Here is a 20,015-nt window from a genome sequence, read left to right as displayed (position 1 = left end):
ACAGGACACGTATAAGTGTACAAAAAAGAACAAGCAGCAAAATGCATTCTTATGTTAAAAACAGATCCCATAATTACAAAGCGAACGAATAATAACAGTGGCTTTGGGCCTGGTTGCTATGACAGTGGAATGACAGAATGACGGAAGCGGCGGCACTCAACCGTCACACAAAAGCACTGGAGCAAACAAGAGGGAAAGCTTTGATCAAAGGTGACAGCGCTGGGCGGTGTGTCAGGTTTTTCACTCCCTGATATTTTTAAAACCAGAAGTGAGGGTAGGGTAGGGTGAGGCCAGAAAACATTTACTGTTAGAAATACCTCTACAGGACCAAGGATGGAACCAAGGGGGACCTAAAGCCCAACCCTCTATATTTCCATTGTCATATTCTGTTGTAGATTGCACTTTAAAAAAAAAAAATGTGTTTTCAAATTTTCTCGAGGGACAAACATTCAAACCCACAAAAACACAAGCTCTCTCATTTCATGTCTAAAGCCCTGAATCTTTTTGGAAACTATCAACGCCCATGGAGGGGGCCTTCCTTACTGTCTGGCCCAGGGGCCCATGGAGTCATAATTCGTCCCTGTACAGGACACAGCCAGGTTTTAAGTCCTGGGTTTGTATAGTCCTAACCTTCTGCTACGCAAAACCAGCGGCATCATTTTGTACAGTGGGAGTACATAACATCACACTGAAACAGAGACCGTAATATGTACCTGAAGAGCAGCATTGTCTTGTGGAGGAAAACCGCATTAAAGGCAGTGCATTGTGGGACACAATACCAATGCATATAAGAGTATGTCCCTCTTTAGCCACCTTTAAAGTGATACCGTGCCATTTTTAGAAATAAGCTTATTGTACACCTCTAATGATTGAGTCTTTACCTCCTTGCTAGCAATTAGCAATTGAATCCTATGAGACCAGCTGGCTGCTACACACACAGCATAGCACACACAGCACTAAAGGACAGGCCTATTTTAGGGCTTCTTTCTTTTTATTGACCCATTTCAGTCTGATGCTGCGTACAGTATACGTTGTTTGACCTTTGATTTAAGTGTTTTTATTAAAAATGTGGGTATGTTAGAGCTTAATAAAAACATTGTAATGCAAATGGGGGTCCTAACTTTTAAGTGCAACGTATTCCATGTTTTTATGTGCTTTGGAGGCTGAGATATTTAGGTTTTAGTAGGCAGAGGGTCTTGAAAAAACTCCCGCACACTGACCATTTCGCTGTTTTAATTTAATGAATGACGTTTCGGTACTAGACCTTCATCTGGCAATGCCTGATGAAGGTCTAGTACCGCAACGTCGTTCATCTGCCTGATGAAGGTCTAGTACCAAAACGTCGTTCATTAAAGTAAAACAGCTAAATGTGCGGGAGTTTTTTCAAGTTGTCTGCTGAGTGACCCATGGATCATCTTCGACACACCTGCCAGCTGAGGTGCGCGAAAAAAACCCAAGTTTAAAGTAGGCAGAGGGTACATTTTTCCAACAAGGCCTTGGGCATCCAGCAGCTTTTGCAGGTGCCTTATGCTAAAATGGGTTGACATGTTCATTGGCTTTGTGTATATTTTCTTTATTTCTTTAACTAACAGTGTTTAAAGTGTATGTCTGTGCTTTTCATTTCTCTGCTTGTAAACATCTGGCCTGCCTATTTTGGACACCAGATGGAAATTAGCCATTGTGCTTTAATCTGGCACATGTAGGCTATGTTCATTTATGTGCAGTATCCTGCAACATGAAAGTAAAGTAAAAGTTAAGTAAGAAGAAGTATAAGCCCCTTTGCCATACCACGAGTCATGCTCTATATCTCTTTGTCTATTCCAATAAGACTACGTATACTCCATGCATTTGTTATTATGACATTTGACCATCCCCTGCAACATCCTTGCTTGTCCCTAGTGGTACACATATCCCTGGTTGGGAACCACTGCTATACAAAACAATTATATAATGTATGCTGTATACCCATGTATTTAAAATAGATTTGCCATGTTTTATTAACCTTTTTAAAATCTTTCTTTTCTCTCTTTTCAAAAAATACGTCTAGGCTACATGTGTTTCGGGCCATGCAGAGAATGGTGTTCAAGGGGCATTACTGCTTCAAAAGTCAGTTGTACTTTTATTTGAATGTGTTTCACAGAAAGTTTCTCCATCAAGTTTGTAAATGGCCCACACAAATTTGATTAAGAACACATAAACCATGAGAATCCATAGAGAATAGTATGTGCTTTAGATTACCTTTATTTGTTTGACAAAAAACAGGAGATCTGAGCTCATATGAGATCTTTTCATGGAACAAAATGGCATTACAGACTCTTTCTAAGTTGCTTGTGATTCTATCGACAAAAGTGCTAAATGTTTGTAGAACAAATAACAAAAATATATTTTCCCCAACCACCAGTTACACTGTGTGTACAACTAGTACATCACAACAGACCATAATCAAACATTTAATGACAAAAACATGCGTTAAAAAACATAAAAAAATATGAGCCAATAAAGTAAAGTAAAACCAGTAATAAAGATTCTATGCTATTACAACTTGGTCCAAAACTCCATCCACCCAAAAAATGACAACCAACACCTTCCTCTAAGACCTCTTTTATACAGAGACCAAGACTACACTAGGCCTATATACCCTATGCCCGGAACATTACAATCCTGTCACAAAATATCAACTGCATATATAAAATAAACATTTGCAGGCATTTATGTCCCTGTTCCTCTATGTCACTATGCTAAATGCAATATCGTGGTATATCATGTAAAACAGTTAAAAAAATACAAATTCTTAACAAAGGCCTCACTGGCCTTAGGATTCAGCAGACTACTAATATGATATAATAGTCCTAACTAATCTCAATACATCTTAACAAAAGTCCACCCAATATGTTACAAATTGTAAAATAAGAACAGTAGTCAATGTAAATACACGATGGCAAATTAAAACGAGTCATTGAAATGGTTTCAAAATTTTACAACCCACAACCTATAAGGATTTTTAAACCAAAAACAGTAATGTGTAAAAGATAACCTTTAAACTCAACACAATAATGCAATAGCATTTTTAAAGGTGCAGTCTGGAATTATGGTAGCTAATACACGTATGCCTCAGTGAATCTAGCCGTGATGCTACAGTACACATGCACATACATATTTGAGTTCAAGATGGGCTGTGTGGTAAACCTGCCCGTACTTGGCTGTTCCATTGCCTGGGGAATCGGGCACACCTTAAAACATTTTGAAACTTTTACAAAACACATCTAGGACTCTGTGTACTGTAGCTAAAAGTCACGTGCTTTAAAGCACAACAGAAGAACAATAGGCTACATTTCAAATTTTGACAAAAATCTAGATTTAAAAACACATTTGACATTAAATTCCGGTCTGCACCTTTAAAAAGTTGCTCAACAACACAAAGAAGATTTAAAATTGTAAAAAAGGAAAAATATAAAAAGGTGCATGCCACCCTGTGCAACCCCTCACTTTACCTCACCTATATACTCTTAGAGTACTGGAGTGACCCTGTGGGCAGCCTGATCTCACACAATTCTGTGAAATGGACACAGAGCCTCATTTCACGTAACTCTGTGAGGTCATGTTGCTGTGGGAGTGATGGGCTGCACAACAGATGGGTAGCACATTGTCGAAATACGGGTATACTGTAACGAGGCTAACTTCACTTATTATTAACACAGGTTTTGAGTGTGTATGCGCGTGTGCATAACCTATAATCAAAGGAACCGTGCACTTTTGCGTGTTCCTTTTGGGGCTGTTAAATCACATTGTGTCACAGATTGTGCCAATGGGGGCATTTTTTTCAATAAATATGCAAGAAGACAGAATTGTGGCACAGAATCGTAGCACACCCTTTCAAAGTTCTTTTATCCTTCAGTCAAGTAAAGAACCACATGCTATGAGGGGATAGCACTTCTTAGTCTCAAATTATCATTATTATAGTGAAATTTCTTTTCATTTTAGTAGCCTGGCGTCAACTATTCCATAGCCTATATCACCTATTGTATTGTTTTCCACTCATAATGTTGGTAAATGTGAAAACAGCAAATTAATTTATTACAAATTACATTTAAAAATATTGTGGGTTGTACCGAACCGTGGGTTAAAGATCATGATACAAACCAAATCGTGAGTCGGGTGTATCACAGCACAGCCCTAGTAGTCACACTTGTATACACAGTAAATGTTGTGGTGTTAATTCAACACTTACAGAGTTCATTTAAGTCCAAATGGACTCAAATGAACTCTCTAAGTGTTAAATGAGCACTGCAGAATTTACTGTGTAACTTCAAACATGTATCTGTCAATTGATCACTGACTCACTTCATGCCAATGCATGTAGAACCAGTGGAACACAGTAATAGTCATCAAAGAGACTTAGTAATGTAGTACTACCATAGTAATGGTGTCATGAATTTGGTTAATGCTTTTGAAATAATCATTCAACTTTTAAGGCACGACAACGCAGGGAAGCTAGCACAGCTATACCCTAAAATCCACAACGCACACACACACATATAAGTAAACTGCACGGCATTGTAGGCCCATGTGCAGTTTTGTATCACTAAAATGTAACAAACAGAGAAAGTTTCATAGAAACCAGCTAATGAGCAACCTACTGGGGCAATTGCAGTACTCTGCAAAAGCACCCCGGTTGCATAATACATAGACTTGACCTTACGTTCAGAAGAGTAAGCTCCACTCACTAACAACCCATATGTAAGAGAAATACATGGAACATATAAATCATTCATGCAGTATTATACAATCATTCGTATGTTGTCTTACATGGCACACACTACCCATTAAAGTGGATAATTTCTAAAAATGTCTCATATAAAAAAGTAAGGCACACATACATTTTCCATCTACAATGCTTCAATTACAACATATAAAGCATTGTTGATGGAATGTTTGTGAGTTTACTCATATGAGGCGAATCAGAAATGGGACACTGAAGAAGTGTTCTCTAACGTTAGGGAGCCCTAGAGGGGCATTGAGAAGGATACAGCTGAGAGGGGGCGGTGCTTAGTTGATTCTGGGGGACAGGAGTCTATTTTATTTTTAATACTAAGCCGGGCTTTGGCAGGCTTATGATGGGGTAAAGAGGGTGTTTTAGGTTTATGATGAGGTCAAGGGGGCATTCCTTCAGAGAAGGTTGAGATCCACTGCTCTAATGGTATGTGCCAAATAAAACACGTCAAAACCATACTGTATGAATCATTCTGTAAGTTTCATGTATGTCTGTTTCATATGGAAAACAACTGGCAACCCAATTACCATTGGCTTTCTTCTCCTCCTTTCTCTCCTTCTGAGCTCTCTTCTGAGACAGGTTCAAGCTTGTATTAAACCAGAAACATGTACCGTCAGTTAACAACACTGCATTCCGACCACTGCAGACGCCAATCTCTCATTCTCACATACACATGTACGCACATACACACACACGCATGTGAAGTTCACAAGAACCTCGCGTGTGGAATGAGGAGATGCAGCTAGGTCTTGCAGATCGCCTGCGGACAGAAGAAAGAGAGAGAGAGAGAGAGAGAGAGAGAGAGAGAGAGAGAGAGAGAGAGAGAGAGAGAGAGAGAGAGAGAGAGAGAGAGAGAGAGAGAGAGAGAGAGAGAGAGAGAGAGAGAGAGTTAAGCAACGGCAATCTGATAAGGATTAGGAGTATGACCTGTGTGTTTGTCTTCCTTTTGTTGCTTGACATGACAGAAAACCGAACAGTCCTATGTAAAAAGACAAACAAACAAACAAAACAAAAAAACATGTGCACAAACATGCTTGCATAAGTGCTGCAGAGTTAAAGCTATCTCTAGGGCCAAAATAAGCAATAGTAGGTATTTTAAAATAATGAGATTATGGTAGGTGTACAACAAAAAAAACAAAATATAAATTACTCTAATCTACAACAAAGGCCAGTTACTCTGAGGGGAGTGATAAGATTGTTTCTCTGGGGTGAGTAGCTCGACCAGAGTGTAGCTACTATCAAAAAAGGACAGTTCATCTAAGGTGAAGTTATTATAGCATCCCTACTATACGAACAATAACAGTTACTCTGAGGTGTGATGTTGTTTTTGTAGTTCAAAGTTGTGTATACTGTGTGCAGTGGGACTGGGACCTACCACACTGTAGCTCGGCGGGGGAGAGGCACCTGCATGCTCACACATGAGTGACTGCGCACTGGTATGAAGCCCCAGGCCATGATGCTAAAACAGAGAGAGAGAGAGAGAGCGAGAGAGAGAGAGAGAGAGAGAGAGAGAGAGAGAGAGAGAGAGAGAGAGAGAGAGAGAGGGAGAGAGAGAGGGAGAGAGAGAGAGAAGGAGGAGAGGAGAGGAGTTACAACAGCATTTTTGGGTGGGTCTGCTGACAGCTGTGCCTAAGAGCACCCCACCCCATCATGCAGGTGGCAGCCCTTTCTTCATCGACCCAAGCAATTAAACTCTTTGTAGCGGATTTGCTTGAGCTCCCTGCAGTCCCAAGACTTGATCAAGTTGCCCTATTTAGGTCTGAGGCTCTCTCTCTCTCTCTCTCTCTCTCTCTCTGTCTCTCTCTCTCTGTCTCTCTCGCTCTGGCTCAGTTATGAACCATGATTACAAATCACAAACATGATATTATAACCTCAACAACACCTATACAATATGGTACCTCTACAATACATCTAGGCCTACCTTCATTTACTGTATTTTTCCTTAATTTTCTATGACACATAAAATATATCTGCTCTACCACTACTCTAATTTTAACCTTTAAGAGGGTGGGTTTTTGAACATTCTATAAAAAGAATGCGTTCTATAACAATGCAAAATGCTAATAGTCCGTTCATGTGGTCTCGTAATTATCGTAAATACCAAACGCCGACATTCGAAGCACACATGAACGCCACCGCTTCTGGTATTAACCACTGGGCAACTCGTAGACATTTTTAAGAAACGAGTTTACGAGATGATGACGCACACAACAGTTGGCTCTACTCTCGCCATGGCAACCGCTAAGTTGAAATACTCAAAAACCGGCATTCAGTATGTTTAGACAGTCATGGTAAATGACAGTGTCAGAAAATATACAGATTTTTTACCTTTGACTTCCTAATTTATTTGCTTGCTGTAGCTGATGAACAACAGTCTATAATCATTTTAGTAAAACGTCTCACTCTGGTTCGCCATCTTTAATTTGTAAACAACATCAAAAAAGCACATGAACGCAATGCACTTGTAAATACCACTTCGCAACTAGATAATATCTACTTCGGAAGAACACATGAATGCACCATAAAATTCCAAATTGTATTGAATGACGCCCAGAATTCTATAGAACTTTCACTGCCCGAACATTCCCGTCACACCGGTGTGACGGTACACTCTAATTTTAATGGAATTATGCAATTTAAAGTCATACTGAGAAAAAACACCTTAATTGTGTCATATTGAACTCATCACTTAAAAATACATAGTAGTGTAGTACTATGGTAGTTAAGTTATAGTAGTGTAGTACTGTGGTAGTAACGTCTTTTCAATGACTAGCGGAATGACCTGCATTACAAGGCTACAAATATCATTCAGTCAGTATCACCTCAATGCATTTCTGAGAGGCTGTTTACACGTATAGGCATATTTTTGAAAACATATTGGTTTTTGCCTCTCGTTTACACATCAACTTAGGCTAAATCCCATTTCACCCCTTAGCCCTATGCCTTTCCACTTCCCCTCCGTTTTGCGCGTTCATGTGTGTGGTAGTGGCATCCCATTTCACGTTAAGACAGAGGCGTAAGGGGAAGGGGAAGGGTTTTCTACCGTTCCAAACAGAGATCTTCCGACACCACACTCCAAACGGAGGGCTACGACAGATTTCCCCGAATGCATTACGAATGCCTTTAAAAATTGGCGGGAAGCCACAGCATCCGCAACAGCGCACAAATTTTTTTTTCCGCCGTAATTGACACTTTTAAAGTGGTAATAATTATTCTATTGTACTAAGTTTAACATTGTCCCACTGTGTGATGGCCCTTTTCTCCATGAAACACATGTGAAAAAATCGCTATATTAATGTCAACACCAGTGGCGTAACATAAACACTTGGGGCCCCCCAACCACGCAACACACACACACACACACACACACACACGCACACATACACAGGCCTATTCATATGAATATAAAAACCAATACTGCAATCATAAATACATAGGCTAAATCAATCAATCAATAAATAGTAGGCTAGGCTATTAGTGAAGTTACTTTCTCACTCATCAAATCCATTCACCGTGTAGCAAACCTGAGTTCACACATTTGAATGCCTCTCCAACAGCTCTAAGTTTGCGTGACAGCTGTAAGTTTGCGATTTGTAATGAATGTAGGCCTACTGACCGTAATTTCAAGACGCTTTTTACTGATCTGCAAACGTGATGCGAGAGAACAGACTCTCCATGCCGGCCGTGTTGCAAACACGGACAACTTTCCAGTATCAAGGAAAAAGGTGAAAGGAGTGTAGGGTTTGGGACTCTTGGGAAAGTATAAGAGATAAAGATTCAGTAGGTTAGAATTATTTTGAGTAACCTTTGAATCGCACGTTTATGAAGAAACGTGAGGATATTACGAGGCAGAAGACATCGCCGAATCAGCTGTGCAGCAACGCACCGGTTGGTAGTTTCTCTTTTTCTGAATACTGCAAAATGTGTTGCTGACTTGTTCTTGAGTCTCCACCCCATAAAAACCAGCGTGTGGTCTCATTAAGGCTAGGCTACGATGTTGTGACAGAGCTGTGTTTGAGGGAAAAGACGCACGCTGTTCTCTGTATCTTAAATTGATAACTTGTGCAGTCCCACCCTACGGCGCTCGCGGACAATTAGCGAAATTGAGCGTTTTTTGTGGAGGTTGTGTGCGCGGACCGTTTATTTAACGGATTTTACAATTTAAAAGTTAAATCACAGAGAACATGTCAGAGAGAGTTGATTCACACGCAGCGTCCATCAGCTCAGTGTTGACGACACAGATATGGCCCTGTCTCGCGTAAGGGGGGGCCCGCCTTAAATGTCTTCGGAACTACTCCCCCCTAGCCAGGGGCCCTCACCCGAGCAGGGCCCCCCCCGCACCGCGGGGGCTGCGGGAGTATACTTTACGGCCATGGTCAACACAATGCATGGAGGTCATGAAGGTTTTGCGAGGGTTGCGCAACACCGTTGTCCTTTTTAAAATTATTGCGTGAGTAATTACAAGCAATGTCGCTGGCTTAACCGTATGACTGGTTTTTGAATGCTATGGGAGTCCTTCCATGATTGTTGAAGGGGTGTCTCAATTCGTAGGGGTTGCGTTTCAAGCCCTACGCCTTGCAGCTCCGTTTGAACGGACGAGGGGCTAGGGGAAGGCGTAGGGGTAGGGGTAGAAAATAAAAATGGGATTTGGCATTAGTCTTAGAATGCACATTACAAAATTCAGATTCTAAAAATATCCCATTTGGGAGGGTAAAATGCACCTGTCACAATGGAGAATTTTTTTTCCACGTCGCGTTTACACGTAAAAGGATAAAAAGCATATCGGCATTTAGAAATATCCGCATCCGTGTAACCAGCACCTGACTCACCACATTGTGCATGTTGCTCTCCATCTGAAGTAGGCACTCCAGAGTCTCCATCATCTGTTGCTTGCGGAGGGTTTGTATGCACGAGGGGCCCAGGCCGTGGCCGTGGCTCTGCAGGCTGTGGCCGTGGCTCTGCAGACCCCTCTGCTCCTCCTCCCTCACTGTACAGCTCAGGGCCACCGCCGCACTCTGGAGCACACTCAGGCCTACACAACAACAACAACAACTTAACTGTAATGGAATATACGGTAATGTAATATAAGATTACATAACATTTAGCAATATTCCCACATCCCGAATTAAACACCTTCTCCCGACTTCAGTATCCTGCATAAGCCCTTATTCAGGATTTTGAGAAATCGGGATGTACTAGGTGGACTACTCTTATCCCGAATACGGATCCCCGAGAACATTATTGCTTGGATCCATGTTACACGCATTTGAAGATTTTTTTTTAACAGCCCTGAAATCAGAGTACTGATATTTTAATGCAAACCGTGATATCAGTATCCCGAACACTCTCTGTAGTAATTTAAACACCTTATACTGAATTTGATCATAAGCCTCATATTCGGGATAGTGACCTTTACTGTATAGAAATGAGTAATGCAACATTTGCTCAGAGACAACTCTGCACTGTGGAGCACACTCAGCACTTGCTAAGGGGCGTAACGTACAGTAACGTGTCGTTTGCTCAGGGCAACTGCCTCCAGCACTCTGAAGCATATTGAAACCTGCACCACAATCACAAGACACAAGCTGGTGAGTGGGAAACACGTTGCACCCAGCACATGGAAAGATGTAAAAAGAATATAATCATACAACATTTGCCCAGGGCCACCACGGCAATCTGAAGCACACCTCTCTATCCTGCACACTCAATAACAACACATGTTATGTCCATGGCAGTCATGGGTGAGCGGTTAGGGCGTCAGACTTGCATCCCAGAGGTTGCCGGTTCGACTCCCGACCCGCCAGGTTGGTGGGGGGGAGTAATCAACCAGTGCTCTCCCCCATCCTCCTCCATGACTGAGGTACCCTGAGCATGGTACCGTCCCACCGCACTGCTCCCCATGGGGCGCCACTGAGGGCTGCCCCCTTGCACGGGTGAGGCATAAATGCAATTTCGTTGTGTGCAGTGTTCACTTGTGTGCTGTGGAGTGCTGTGTCACAATGACAATGGGGGCTGGAGTTTCCCAATGAGCTTTAATGTAGTTGGAGTTTCCCAATGGGCTTTATGTTATGTAGTGACATGTAGGCGTGATACTACAGTAGTAAATACTAAATACTAATAAATACTAGTAAAAATGCATGTGATGCAATGTAATATTGTGTAATGTCATGTAATAATAACTTACAGTTTTTCTCGATTGGTTTGGCTAATTTCTCGAAACTGAGATGACATTCTCAAAACAACACGGACAAATCTCCAAACCAACTTGCAATTTCCCACAACAGAATGGCATTTTTCATTGCTTTCATCAAATTTCAAATGCTTTGTACATGTCTCAAATGTTTAGTACATCTCGGCAGATGGCTATGTACAAGTACCCTACAGTTGACACATTGAGCATACATTTAGCACATTTTCCAAATAAATTGACCTTTCTTATCTAAACGAATTAGACAATTCTCAGTCTAATGGTTGCCCTCTCCAAAACATGTCAGCATGATTTCATTGTATGAGTCATCATAAGCAAAGTAGTCTACACAATTGTCAAATCAGTCAAGGACATAATATCTTAAGATTTTTTTTTACTGTAAACAGTAAATTTATGACATTGTTCAACAGGCCAGATGGTATTGTAACTTTACTAGTTTGTAGAAAATAATTTTACGACCGTGTATACCACAGTTTTCTCTGTTGTTTGGCTAATTTCTTGACATTTTTTCAAACGGCATTCTGTGGAAGGAATTTAGTTTCGACACACGGGTAAACTGTTTTTGGAGTGATATGAGCAAGTGATGAGGATCCATGTAGTTATGCTGAACCATCCAGTTTATTTTGACAGAATGACTAAATGAATGCAAATGAGCCAAACCAATTGAGAAGGATATATGCCATTTTTATGGTACTGACTATTTATGTGGGAGAAGGTTTAGTGCTGATGCAAGAATGAGCTGTTCTGGGAGGTATATGACATTTTGCTAGTTATCTGAAGTGTTGTGCAGAAGTGTAAGAATGTTTGGCCAAATGACCCAATGGTTATAAGAATGTCATCTCAGTTTCAAGAAATTAGCCAAACCAATCGAGAAAAACTGTAATGTCATGCAAGGTAGCAATATAATGCAATGTCACACTGAAGCACGCTCAGCTCTGTACAGAGTACATACTGTAGGTCATAGCCACTGCTGCACTATGGAGCACGCGTATGCCTGCACACACAACAGAGAAAGCACTCACTGCGGTGAGCAGTGTAATATAATGTCAAATAATGTCATAAAATGAAAAGTGCATTACTTGAAACTGCAACACAGTCAACCCTGCACAATGGCACTTGCTAGGGGGATTGCAAATGCCTTGCAGTATAATGTAATACAATGACTGATGTAACACCATGTATGTAACCATGTAATGTAACAACGTACTGTCAGTAAGACAATGTAACATCTGCTCAAAGTCAAAGCAACACTGCAACACACTCAAACCTACACACAGCACATAACACTTGGTAATTCAATGTGAAACACAGTGTAATGTAATGTAATGTGTAATGTGACATAACATTGTACCAAAATGTAATGCAATGGACCATGCTCAGAGCTAACACAGCAGCTAGCACAGTTTATTTCAAAGCGTCTCTGATGAGTTATGCAATGAAATGTAATGCTTACACTTTTTGTCAGAAGCTAAGGGTGAACAAGAGCCATGCATAAATCAATATCTTACCATTCAAATCCTTGACTTCCAGGTTGACGTGGACCCCATCCTTCATTGAGTTTTTGATCACCTGAAGAAGGTACGCAGACAACAATATGTGACTTGAAGACAAATGTTGGCAGTGGAACGGCAATGTGGCTAAAGTCAATTTGACATCAGGAAGCGTGTTTGCCTTGTAATGCCCTCCTAAACAGTAGCACATACCCACACAGTAATGGATTCCCAAACACAGGCACAGAATTCACAAACAGAACTGAGTTTCCAACCTGTAGAGAGTTTTTAAACTGTAAATAATTCCCAGACCCATGCAGTAGAGACCCATTCCCAAACTCTGAAGAAATCCCATAGAGCAAAACTCTCAAAGTGAAAGTCATTTTAGCCAATGATTCAGTACAACATTCCCAACAAGTGAAGAATTCCCAAACAGTAAAGCCCCAAAGTGACAGATTTTAATTTGCTTATGCTGAGCGTCTACCTTAAGCCTGTTGTTACCCAAATGGTGATAACTCTGTCTTAAAATGTTTTAGACAGTAATATCGTAACAATGTTATGATATATGTAGCCAGAATTTAATAAAGGCCTTTTAACTGAAGTAAAGACTAAGGAGCGCCTATAGAGTTGTTTTCATCTTGACATGGCTGTTGAGCCACCCAAGTTTTTTTTTTTTATGAGCACCCGTTTTTACTAAAAGTGACCCAGTGAAGCAGCCTACGTGTCCGTACCTCCAGCACCCGCACATAGCCGTTTTCGGCGCTGAGGTGCAGGCATGTTTTCCCATAGCGGTCCCTCTCGTTGACATTGGCCCCTAGGCTGATGAGGTCCGCCACCATCAGGTGCTGGTTCCTCTGGGCAGCCAGGTGCAGCGCCGTCTATGGAGGGAACACAAGTCATGAAAACAGGAACATGTTGTATAAGGCGCACATATAGTTATTACATACAGTAGTACAGTAAAGCTACAGTAGGGGAACATAGTCAGTTACAACAGGTACTTGGAGGTTGGCATGTATATAACACATCTAAAAAAACATCGCAGACACGGCAGGTGTATTGTTGACTGACAATAATAATAAAACAACTGTCCAAGTCTTTTGTGACCTTTATTATGCTTTTTTCCTCTTCCTACCTTTCCTTCGCTGTCTTTAGCATCGAGCTGCATCATGGCGGCCATCCTCTTGGCCACGATGTAGACGGGAGCCTGCCTGCCCTCCTCCACCAGCCGGTGCAGCAGCCTGGACATGGGACACAAGTCGGGTGGAAATTAGACTAGGACCCATTACATTACTTAACATTATGTTATTTTACATTCCGTTACTTTACATTATGCTACTTTACATTACATTATTTATTTTACATTACATTGCATGACATTACGCCTATTCTACATTATTTGATTTTACATTACGTTACTTTACACAGTGTTATTTTACATAACGTTGCTTTATATGTTTGTGCTTTACATTGCTTTACATGTAACAGCCTGGACACAGGACACATTAGTGGACGTTAGAGGGCATAGTGTAAGCGACAGACTCCTCACATTACAGTATTTTACATTACTCTACACTTCATTACATTACTTGACACTGCACTACTTTACTCTACACTTCATTACATTACTCTACACTTCATTACATTACTTGACACTGCACTACTTTACTCTATATGGCAGCCTGGACATAAGACACAAGTGGATTGAGTGGGAATACAGTTAAAGTGGCATTGCATTACTTTACATTACTTTACTTAACATAACTTTACTTAACATAACTTTACTTTACATTACATTACTTTACTTAACTTTACATTACTTCACGGCAGTGGGGGCGTAATATTACAGCGTTATTTTACAGTCTATTACAATGCATTACATCAGTTTACACTGCTTTACATCAATTTCCCTTACATGGCAGCCTGTGCACACGTTACATAACTTTACACTACACTACACAAAATACACTACACAGTACACCTGCCATATGTGTTTTTATACCTGCCATATGTGTTTTTATACCTGCCACATGTGTTTTTATCCAAAGCTATTTAGAAAAAGCATAAACTCTTTGACAGATTGTTTTGCAATTCAGTTCCAATTATCAACTCAGTAATAGAAATGAACTGATATCAGTCTCTTATGTGTTCATCTTAATGGATTATGAAACTGTATTTTTCCACTCATTGGGACATTGTATCAGAGTGATGTTGGGTAACACTTTGAGCTGACATTCACATGTCAGTATAAAAGGTGCTACTAATACTTCCGACTCCCACGCACATTAATATACCAAGACGGGAATGTGAAGGAGTGCCAGTGTGTGTGTGTGTGTGTGTGTGTGTGTGTGTGTGTGTGTGTGTGTGTGTGTGTGTGTGTGAGTGACTAAGGAATGTCCGAAGAAAAATGCACATCTACACCTACACAGATAGGTGACTGCCATAGTCACTGTGTGTGTGTGTGTGTGTGTGTGTGTGTGTGTGTGTGTGTGTGTGTGTGTGTGTGTGTGTGTGTGTGTGTGTGTGTGTGTGTGTGTGTGTGTGTGTGTGTGTGTGTGCGTGAGTGTACATGTACGAGAGAGAGAGAGAGAGAGAGAGAGAGAGAGAGAGAGAGAGAGAGAGAGAAAATGTCAGTGTGTGTGTGTGTGTGTGTGTGTGTGTGTGTGTGTGTGTGTGTGTGTGTGTGTGTGTGTGTGTGTGTGTGTGTGCGCGTGTGTGTGTGTGTGTGTGTGCATTGTGTGTGTATAAGTGTCCATGCCCACAGAGTGTAACAAAGTTGCTGCTCCACAAACAAATCCCACGGCACACTCAACAGGTGTGTGAACTGTGACCACCACCACAATACTCACACTTTCCCGTTCTCGTCGGTGGCCATCAGCTCTCGGTTGGAGATCCATCTCAGCTGGTTCTCCTCCCGCTCCAGCTGGTTCCAGAAGTAGAACCCCTCCCTCCACTCCCCTCCTCCTCCTCCTCCACGCTGCCAGCACTGCCCCTGGAGAGGCGGAGAACCTCTCCCCAACCCCAGCACCCCCTCTCCGCCGTGCTCTCTCCCCAGGCCGTAGTGTGCAGGCTCTGGGCTTGGCAGGTAGGAGCCGTGGTAGGAGGAGGAGGAGTGGATGGGGGGGTATTCGGTAGGGCTGGGGGGGTCAGACATGGAGGAGGTGTACTGTGGGGGGCTGCGCCGCATGTCCTCGAACCCATCGCTGCCGTACCCCCCGAAGCTGTCGGAGATGAGCGCGATGCTCTGGCGGTACTCGGCACCGGGGAAGGAGAATACGGTGTTGGCCTCGGGGGAGGGGGAGGGGGAAGACCCGGGGGAGGGCACGGAACACGGGGAGAAGGGTTCAGGAGTCATGGGCATCTCTGGGCTCCCTAGGCTGCCACCACTGCTGCTGCTGAGGTTGCACATGTAGGTCTGGGGGAAGAAGTCCTTGAGGGGCAGGCTGGGCTCGGGGCTGCAGGGGGAGGGAGGGCAGCCTGGGCTTAGGGGGCTAGTCGGGCTGGTCGGACAGGGGCTGGGCTGCTCGGCCGGGGAGCTGGCTTTCAGGTCCTCCTCCAACACCTCCACAATGATGGACAGCTCCTCTTGGGCCATGGTGTGCTTTTTCTAAAGGGTGACGATAAAAAAAGAACTGATGAACACAAATGATTGATTCACAAACGTGTGTGTGTGTGTGTGTGTGTGTTTGAGAGAGAGAGAGAGAGAGAGAGAGAGAGAGAGAGAGAGAGAGAGAGAGAGAGAGAGAGAGAGAGAGAGAGAACAGGTGTGTGTCACTGGTGTTTACCTGGTTGTTTCTTCGTTCTGCTGAGGTCTTGACACGTTTTTTGTCTCCTGTGTAAAAAGGAACATGTAAATGCCACCACGTTCCTATCCTACATAGGTTTCTAAACAAGTTATTTATTTTATATAATTTGGTTTATTGTTTTTTTTTTATTCAATAACATTTCTTTTCGTACCTTTAGAGGCTTTCCCATAGATTCTCTGTAGTGTGAGAGAAAAAGAATGAACATATATTTTACATCAGTCTAGTCAAAAAAGGTCCAACTCCAACATACAGTACTGTGTTGGACATACTATGGTGCATTGCATTGCATTACTAATAAATTGCAGAGATGACATATTGTAATTTATAATTACATTGCTTCTGCACAATCGTAACCTACCTGAATGTCCTTAGGATCCATGCCCTTGGCTATGCGTATGTTCCTCAGCATATCTTTCACAGGCATTCGCACTCTGACACCAAGGTAGCTTTTCTCCGTCTTGCCTCTAGATCGTTTACCTGTGTAAATCCAAGCGGTATTCTTTGTCATTTCTTTCGCCGCAAAACGCCATCTTAAATGTCATTTTCGGTTCATTAACTATCCGCACAGTAGAGCAAATAACTATCGAGAACAGACGAAATATCCGAGCATTTCGTGCTCCCTGCGCAAAGTGGGCATTTTGATTGAACAGAACACCAAGTGTTGGTTAAACAGTTGATTTAGGTATAACAGGGACAGCACTTTTCGAGAGTGTTTCCCACGACTGAAGATCGCGCTATATTACAAGTTAAGTTAATTGTAATGAAATTTCAGCCTACCGCTGGACGGTGGAGTTGGCACATCACCGTCGCCATTCGTCTGGATATCGGTTCGCGGGCGCATCTTCTTAGCGCGGCAGGTGGAGCTACTCTTGCCTCCTGCGATCAGAGTTGGTGTCCTGGCAAAGTCTGGGAAAGTCTCTCACTCCGATAAAGTTGAGAATCTTCAGCAGCCTACCGGAGAAGATGGAGCTCAATTATTTTTTACAGCACAACTTTAGAAATATGTACTGATGCTGTGCTTGCTCTACCTGTAAACATCCAGAAAGGGAGAAGTATCTGCTTGCCTGCCAAGGTGTACTGTGAATGCACACAGGTGTAGTTTGGTAAACTATAAGCAGCGTCCCAGTTCCGGTGGGAAGGCGTGTACAGGAGTGTTCAATAAATATGCATATTCTTTCACATGTTGGCCATAACCAGTGATGCGTCTGAAGTTTCGTCTGAAAAGCTCTCCCTCTAGAGGCGAAAGTCGCGAACAAACACGATTTTACGATGGTAGGGTCAGAAAACAGGACTGTGCCTGCGTCAACATGACATACCATATATTATTTACGATACATATTTCTATGCATCGTAAGCATAGGCCTACAATCACGCATTTAATTATAGCTTAGGCCATGACCTACTTTCTCGCCGTGTGAAATCATACATTGAGTGAGACTTTCAATGGCAATGGCTTCAGGCAAGCCTTGATCTTGACTTGACATCATGTCTTTGAAGTGCTTTGTTGTCTTTTTGTTTGTTTGATTTTAGGCGAGTCTTTTTCAACTGAACTGAATGCCACTGTGAGGTTTTGTCTCTCAAGTCAGCCACCAATCGGCATCATCAACAGTCTGGAGCTTATACAGATAAAGGTATACCCCAACCTGATCACTTTGGAAAGCTGTGGCACAGTGGTTATTGAGTGGCGCAGGGAAAAGGGGGGCCTGAATAGGGTTCTCATGATGTTGTGTGTGGGGTTGGGGGGCCCATTCAGATGACATTGTCCTGGGCCCAGATGACTTGTGTCAGCAGTCCTGATCTAACAGGCAGGGAGACAGATCAGACCCCATCATACTACATTTCTGACAGATCTGGGAGTTATCGAATTGCAATTGCATTTTCGTACTTCACATTCACAAAAAGAATAATCATATTTGCACCCCCAATAACATCGGCTTTACAGTGATGGCCTTACAGTAGAGAGTGGAGGAAGTCATGGTTGAGTTGGGAGGACTCGAGATCGGGTGGGGGCAGTTTTAGACGAAGGAGATGAGACGTGTCTGTTTGTGCGCGCGCGTGTGTGTGTGTGTTTGTGTGTGTGTGTGTGGGTGTGTGTGTGTGTGTGTGTGTGTGTGTGTGTGTGTGTGTGTGTGTGTGTGTGTGTGTGTGGTGTACAGGTTAATCAAGGTGGGATTCTGAGATCCGGGCAGTAAGGTGTGTGTACTTTGTGTGTGTATGTGTTTGTGTGAACTGATGTGTGGTGTGGCGAGAATATGTGCAGTCTTTTACATGAAACACATACTAGAACAAACAACGTTGTCAACAACAGTGACAATGACAAAAATGTTCTATAACACCTAAAAGAATGTCGGTTTATCTGCAAAGCAGCAAGGTCATTACTTTGTCTTTGCGTGCGGTAGAAGAATGCAGGTGGAGGATCCTGTTCGGTTCCCAGGATGTCTTTTTTAGTGTGAGAGTTAGTGTGTGAATGTGAGCAGAGTTGATCGAGCACCTGCCAGATTTAGGCTTGACCTGCATCGTTAAGCTGGGGACCTTGCTGTACCGCCTCCAGCTGAGATATACTACTAATCTTCAAAGCAAATCTTCAGAAATCGCGCTCCATCCTCTGATAGCACTCCATGTCTCCATGAATGGGGCTTAAATGGAGCAAAGCATCCTTGATGAATGCAAAAACATATTGAGCACTGGTGGCACCTGGAGCAGGAAGGATGGGTCTTGCCGTGGAGTTGAAATTACGCTGGCCATCGACAAAATTGGACTCCATGACTTTTAATATGATTTGATTTAACATGATTTAGAATAATGGGACTCTCCACAGTGCTGTAAACACTTTATCGGGAGTTATAAACGTTTACTCTGGAATTTTGTCACTCCAATTTTTACCGTGTACATTGTGAACCAGGGATCAATATTTGTGACGCTGCCATCATGCCATGATAAGCTCCCCCAACCCCCCAGTGCACTAATACTTGGTGACACTTCATGGATCGATGAACCACTTACCCAGGTTCAGAAAGTGAAAAAGCACTGTCATAAACCAAGCATCTCTCAATCATCTAATCCGAATGAGCACCTGTGTGTCAGGGTGATTGTTCTCTGGCCCTTGGATTGACACCTCTGAAAGCCCACCTGGCAAAGTCCCATTGTCATTGTGACACAGCATCCCACAGTACACAGTGCTCACTGCACACAGCGAAATTACATTTATGCCTCACCCGTGCAAGGTAGCAGCCCCCAATGGTGCCCCAAGGGAACAGTGCGGCGGGGCAGTACCCCGCTCAGGGCATCTCAGTCATGGAGGAGGATGGGGAAGAGCACTGGTTGATTACTCCCCCCACCAACTTGGTGGGTCAGGAGTCGAACCGGCAACCTTTGGGCTACAAATCTGACATAACCGCTTGCCCATGACCGCTGCTTCCATCACCGGCAAAGTACAGCCCATAGAACACCTATCCAGGGGTCCGTTTCTCAATTCTTGTCGTTGCTAACCGTCTTAAGACCGTCTCAAGACGTAACACCATTCCCTTGGATTTAGTGGTGAGCGTCGCTGTCGAGAGAGAGTTGAGTTCCTCTTATGAAGGACGTTGCTACCGCCGTTAGCAAAGACGCTTTCGAGATACGGATCCCAGGTCCTCCCAGGTCCCTCCATGCCAATTAGCCAGGGATGGCGCCACCTAGAGTTCCCTTCATCAATTTCATTTTACTTCAGAAGCGTAACTGGAGATGGATGGTGTGTCAGGGTA

The 20,015-nt window shown here is 42.8% G+C and overlaps 1 protein-coding gene across 3 annotated transcripts; it reads right to left on the bottom strand.

The window, feature by feature from the left end:
* Window positions 1-2,221: 2,221 nt before the first annotated feature.
* Window positions 2,222-17,344, bottom strand: zgc:113279 (uncharacterized protein LOC553749 homolog). Of its 3 annotated transcripts, none has more exons than XM_063207432.1 (11): window positions 17,050-17,344; window positions 16,631-16,749; window positions 16,424-16,448; window positions 16,252-16,298; window positions 15,316-16,073; window positions 13,602-13,707; window positions 13,201-13,347; window positions 12,488-12,548; window positions 9,601-9,803; window positions 6,147-6,230; window positions 2,222-5,531 (listed from the first exon to the last, which is right to left on the bottom strand). In XM_063207432.1, exons 1-11 carry the CDS (start codon window positions 17,111-17,113, stop codon window positions 5,514-5,516), a joined length of 1,632 nt encoding a protein of 543 aa, XP_063063502.1. In that variant the 5' UTR covers window positions 17,114-17,344; the 3' UTR covers window positions 2,222-5,513. The 3 variants fall into 3 exon arrangements, with proteins under 3 accessions (XP_063063502.1, XP_063063501.1, XP_063063500.1); XM_063207431.1 differs by lacking the exon at window positions 2,222-5,531 and having other exon boundaries at window positions 5,727-6,230; window positions 17,050-17,223; window positions 17,301-17,343; XM_063207430.1 differs by lacking the exon at window positions 2,222-5,531 and having other exon boundaries at window positions 5,727-6,230.
* Between the last annotated feature and the right edge of the window lie 2,671 nt (window positions 17,345-20,015).

This window comes from Engraulis encrasicolus, chromosome 9 (assembly GCF_034702125.1).
Source record: "Engraulis encrasicolus isolate BLACKSEA-1 chromosome 9, IST_EnEncr_1.0, whole genome shotgun sequence".
NCBI lineage: Eukaryota > Metazoa > Chordata > Actinopteri > Clupeiformes > Engraulidae > Engraulis > Engraulis encrasicolus.
The sequence above is the reverse complement of the archived record's forward strand: the minus strand, read 5'-3'. Positions and strand labels throughout refer to the sequence as shown.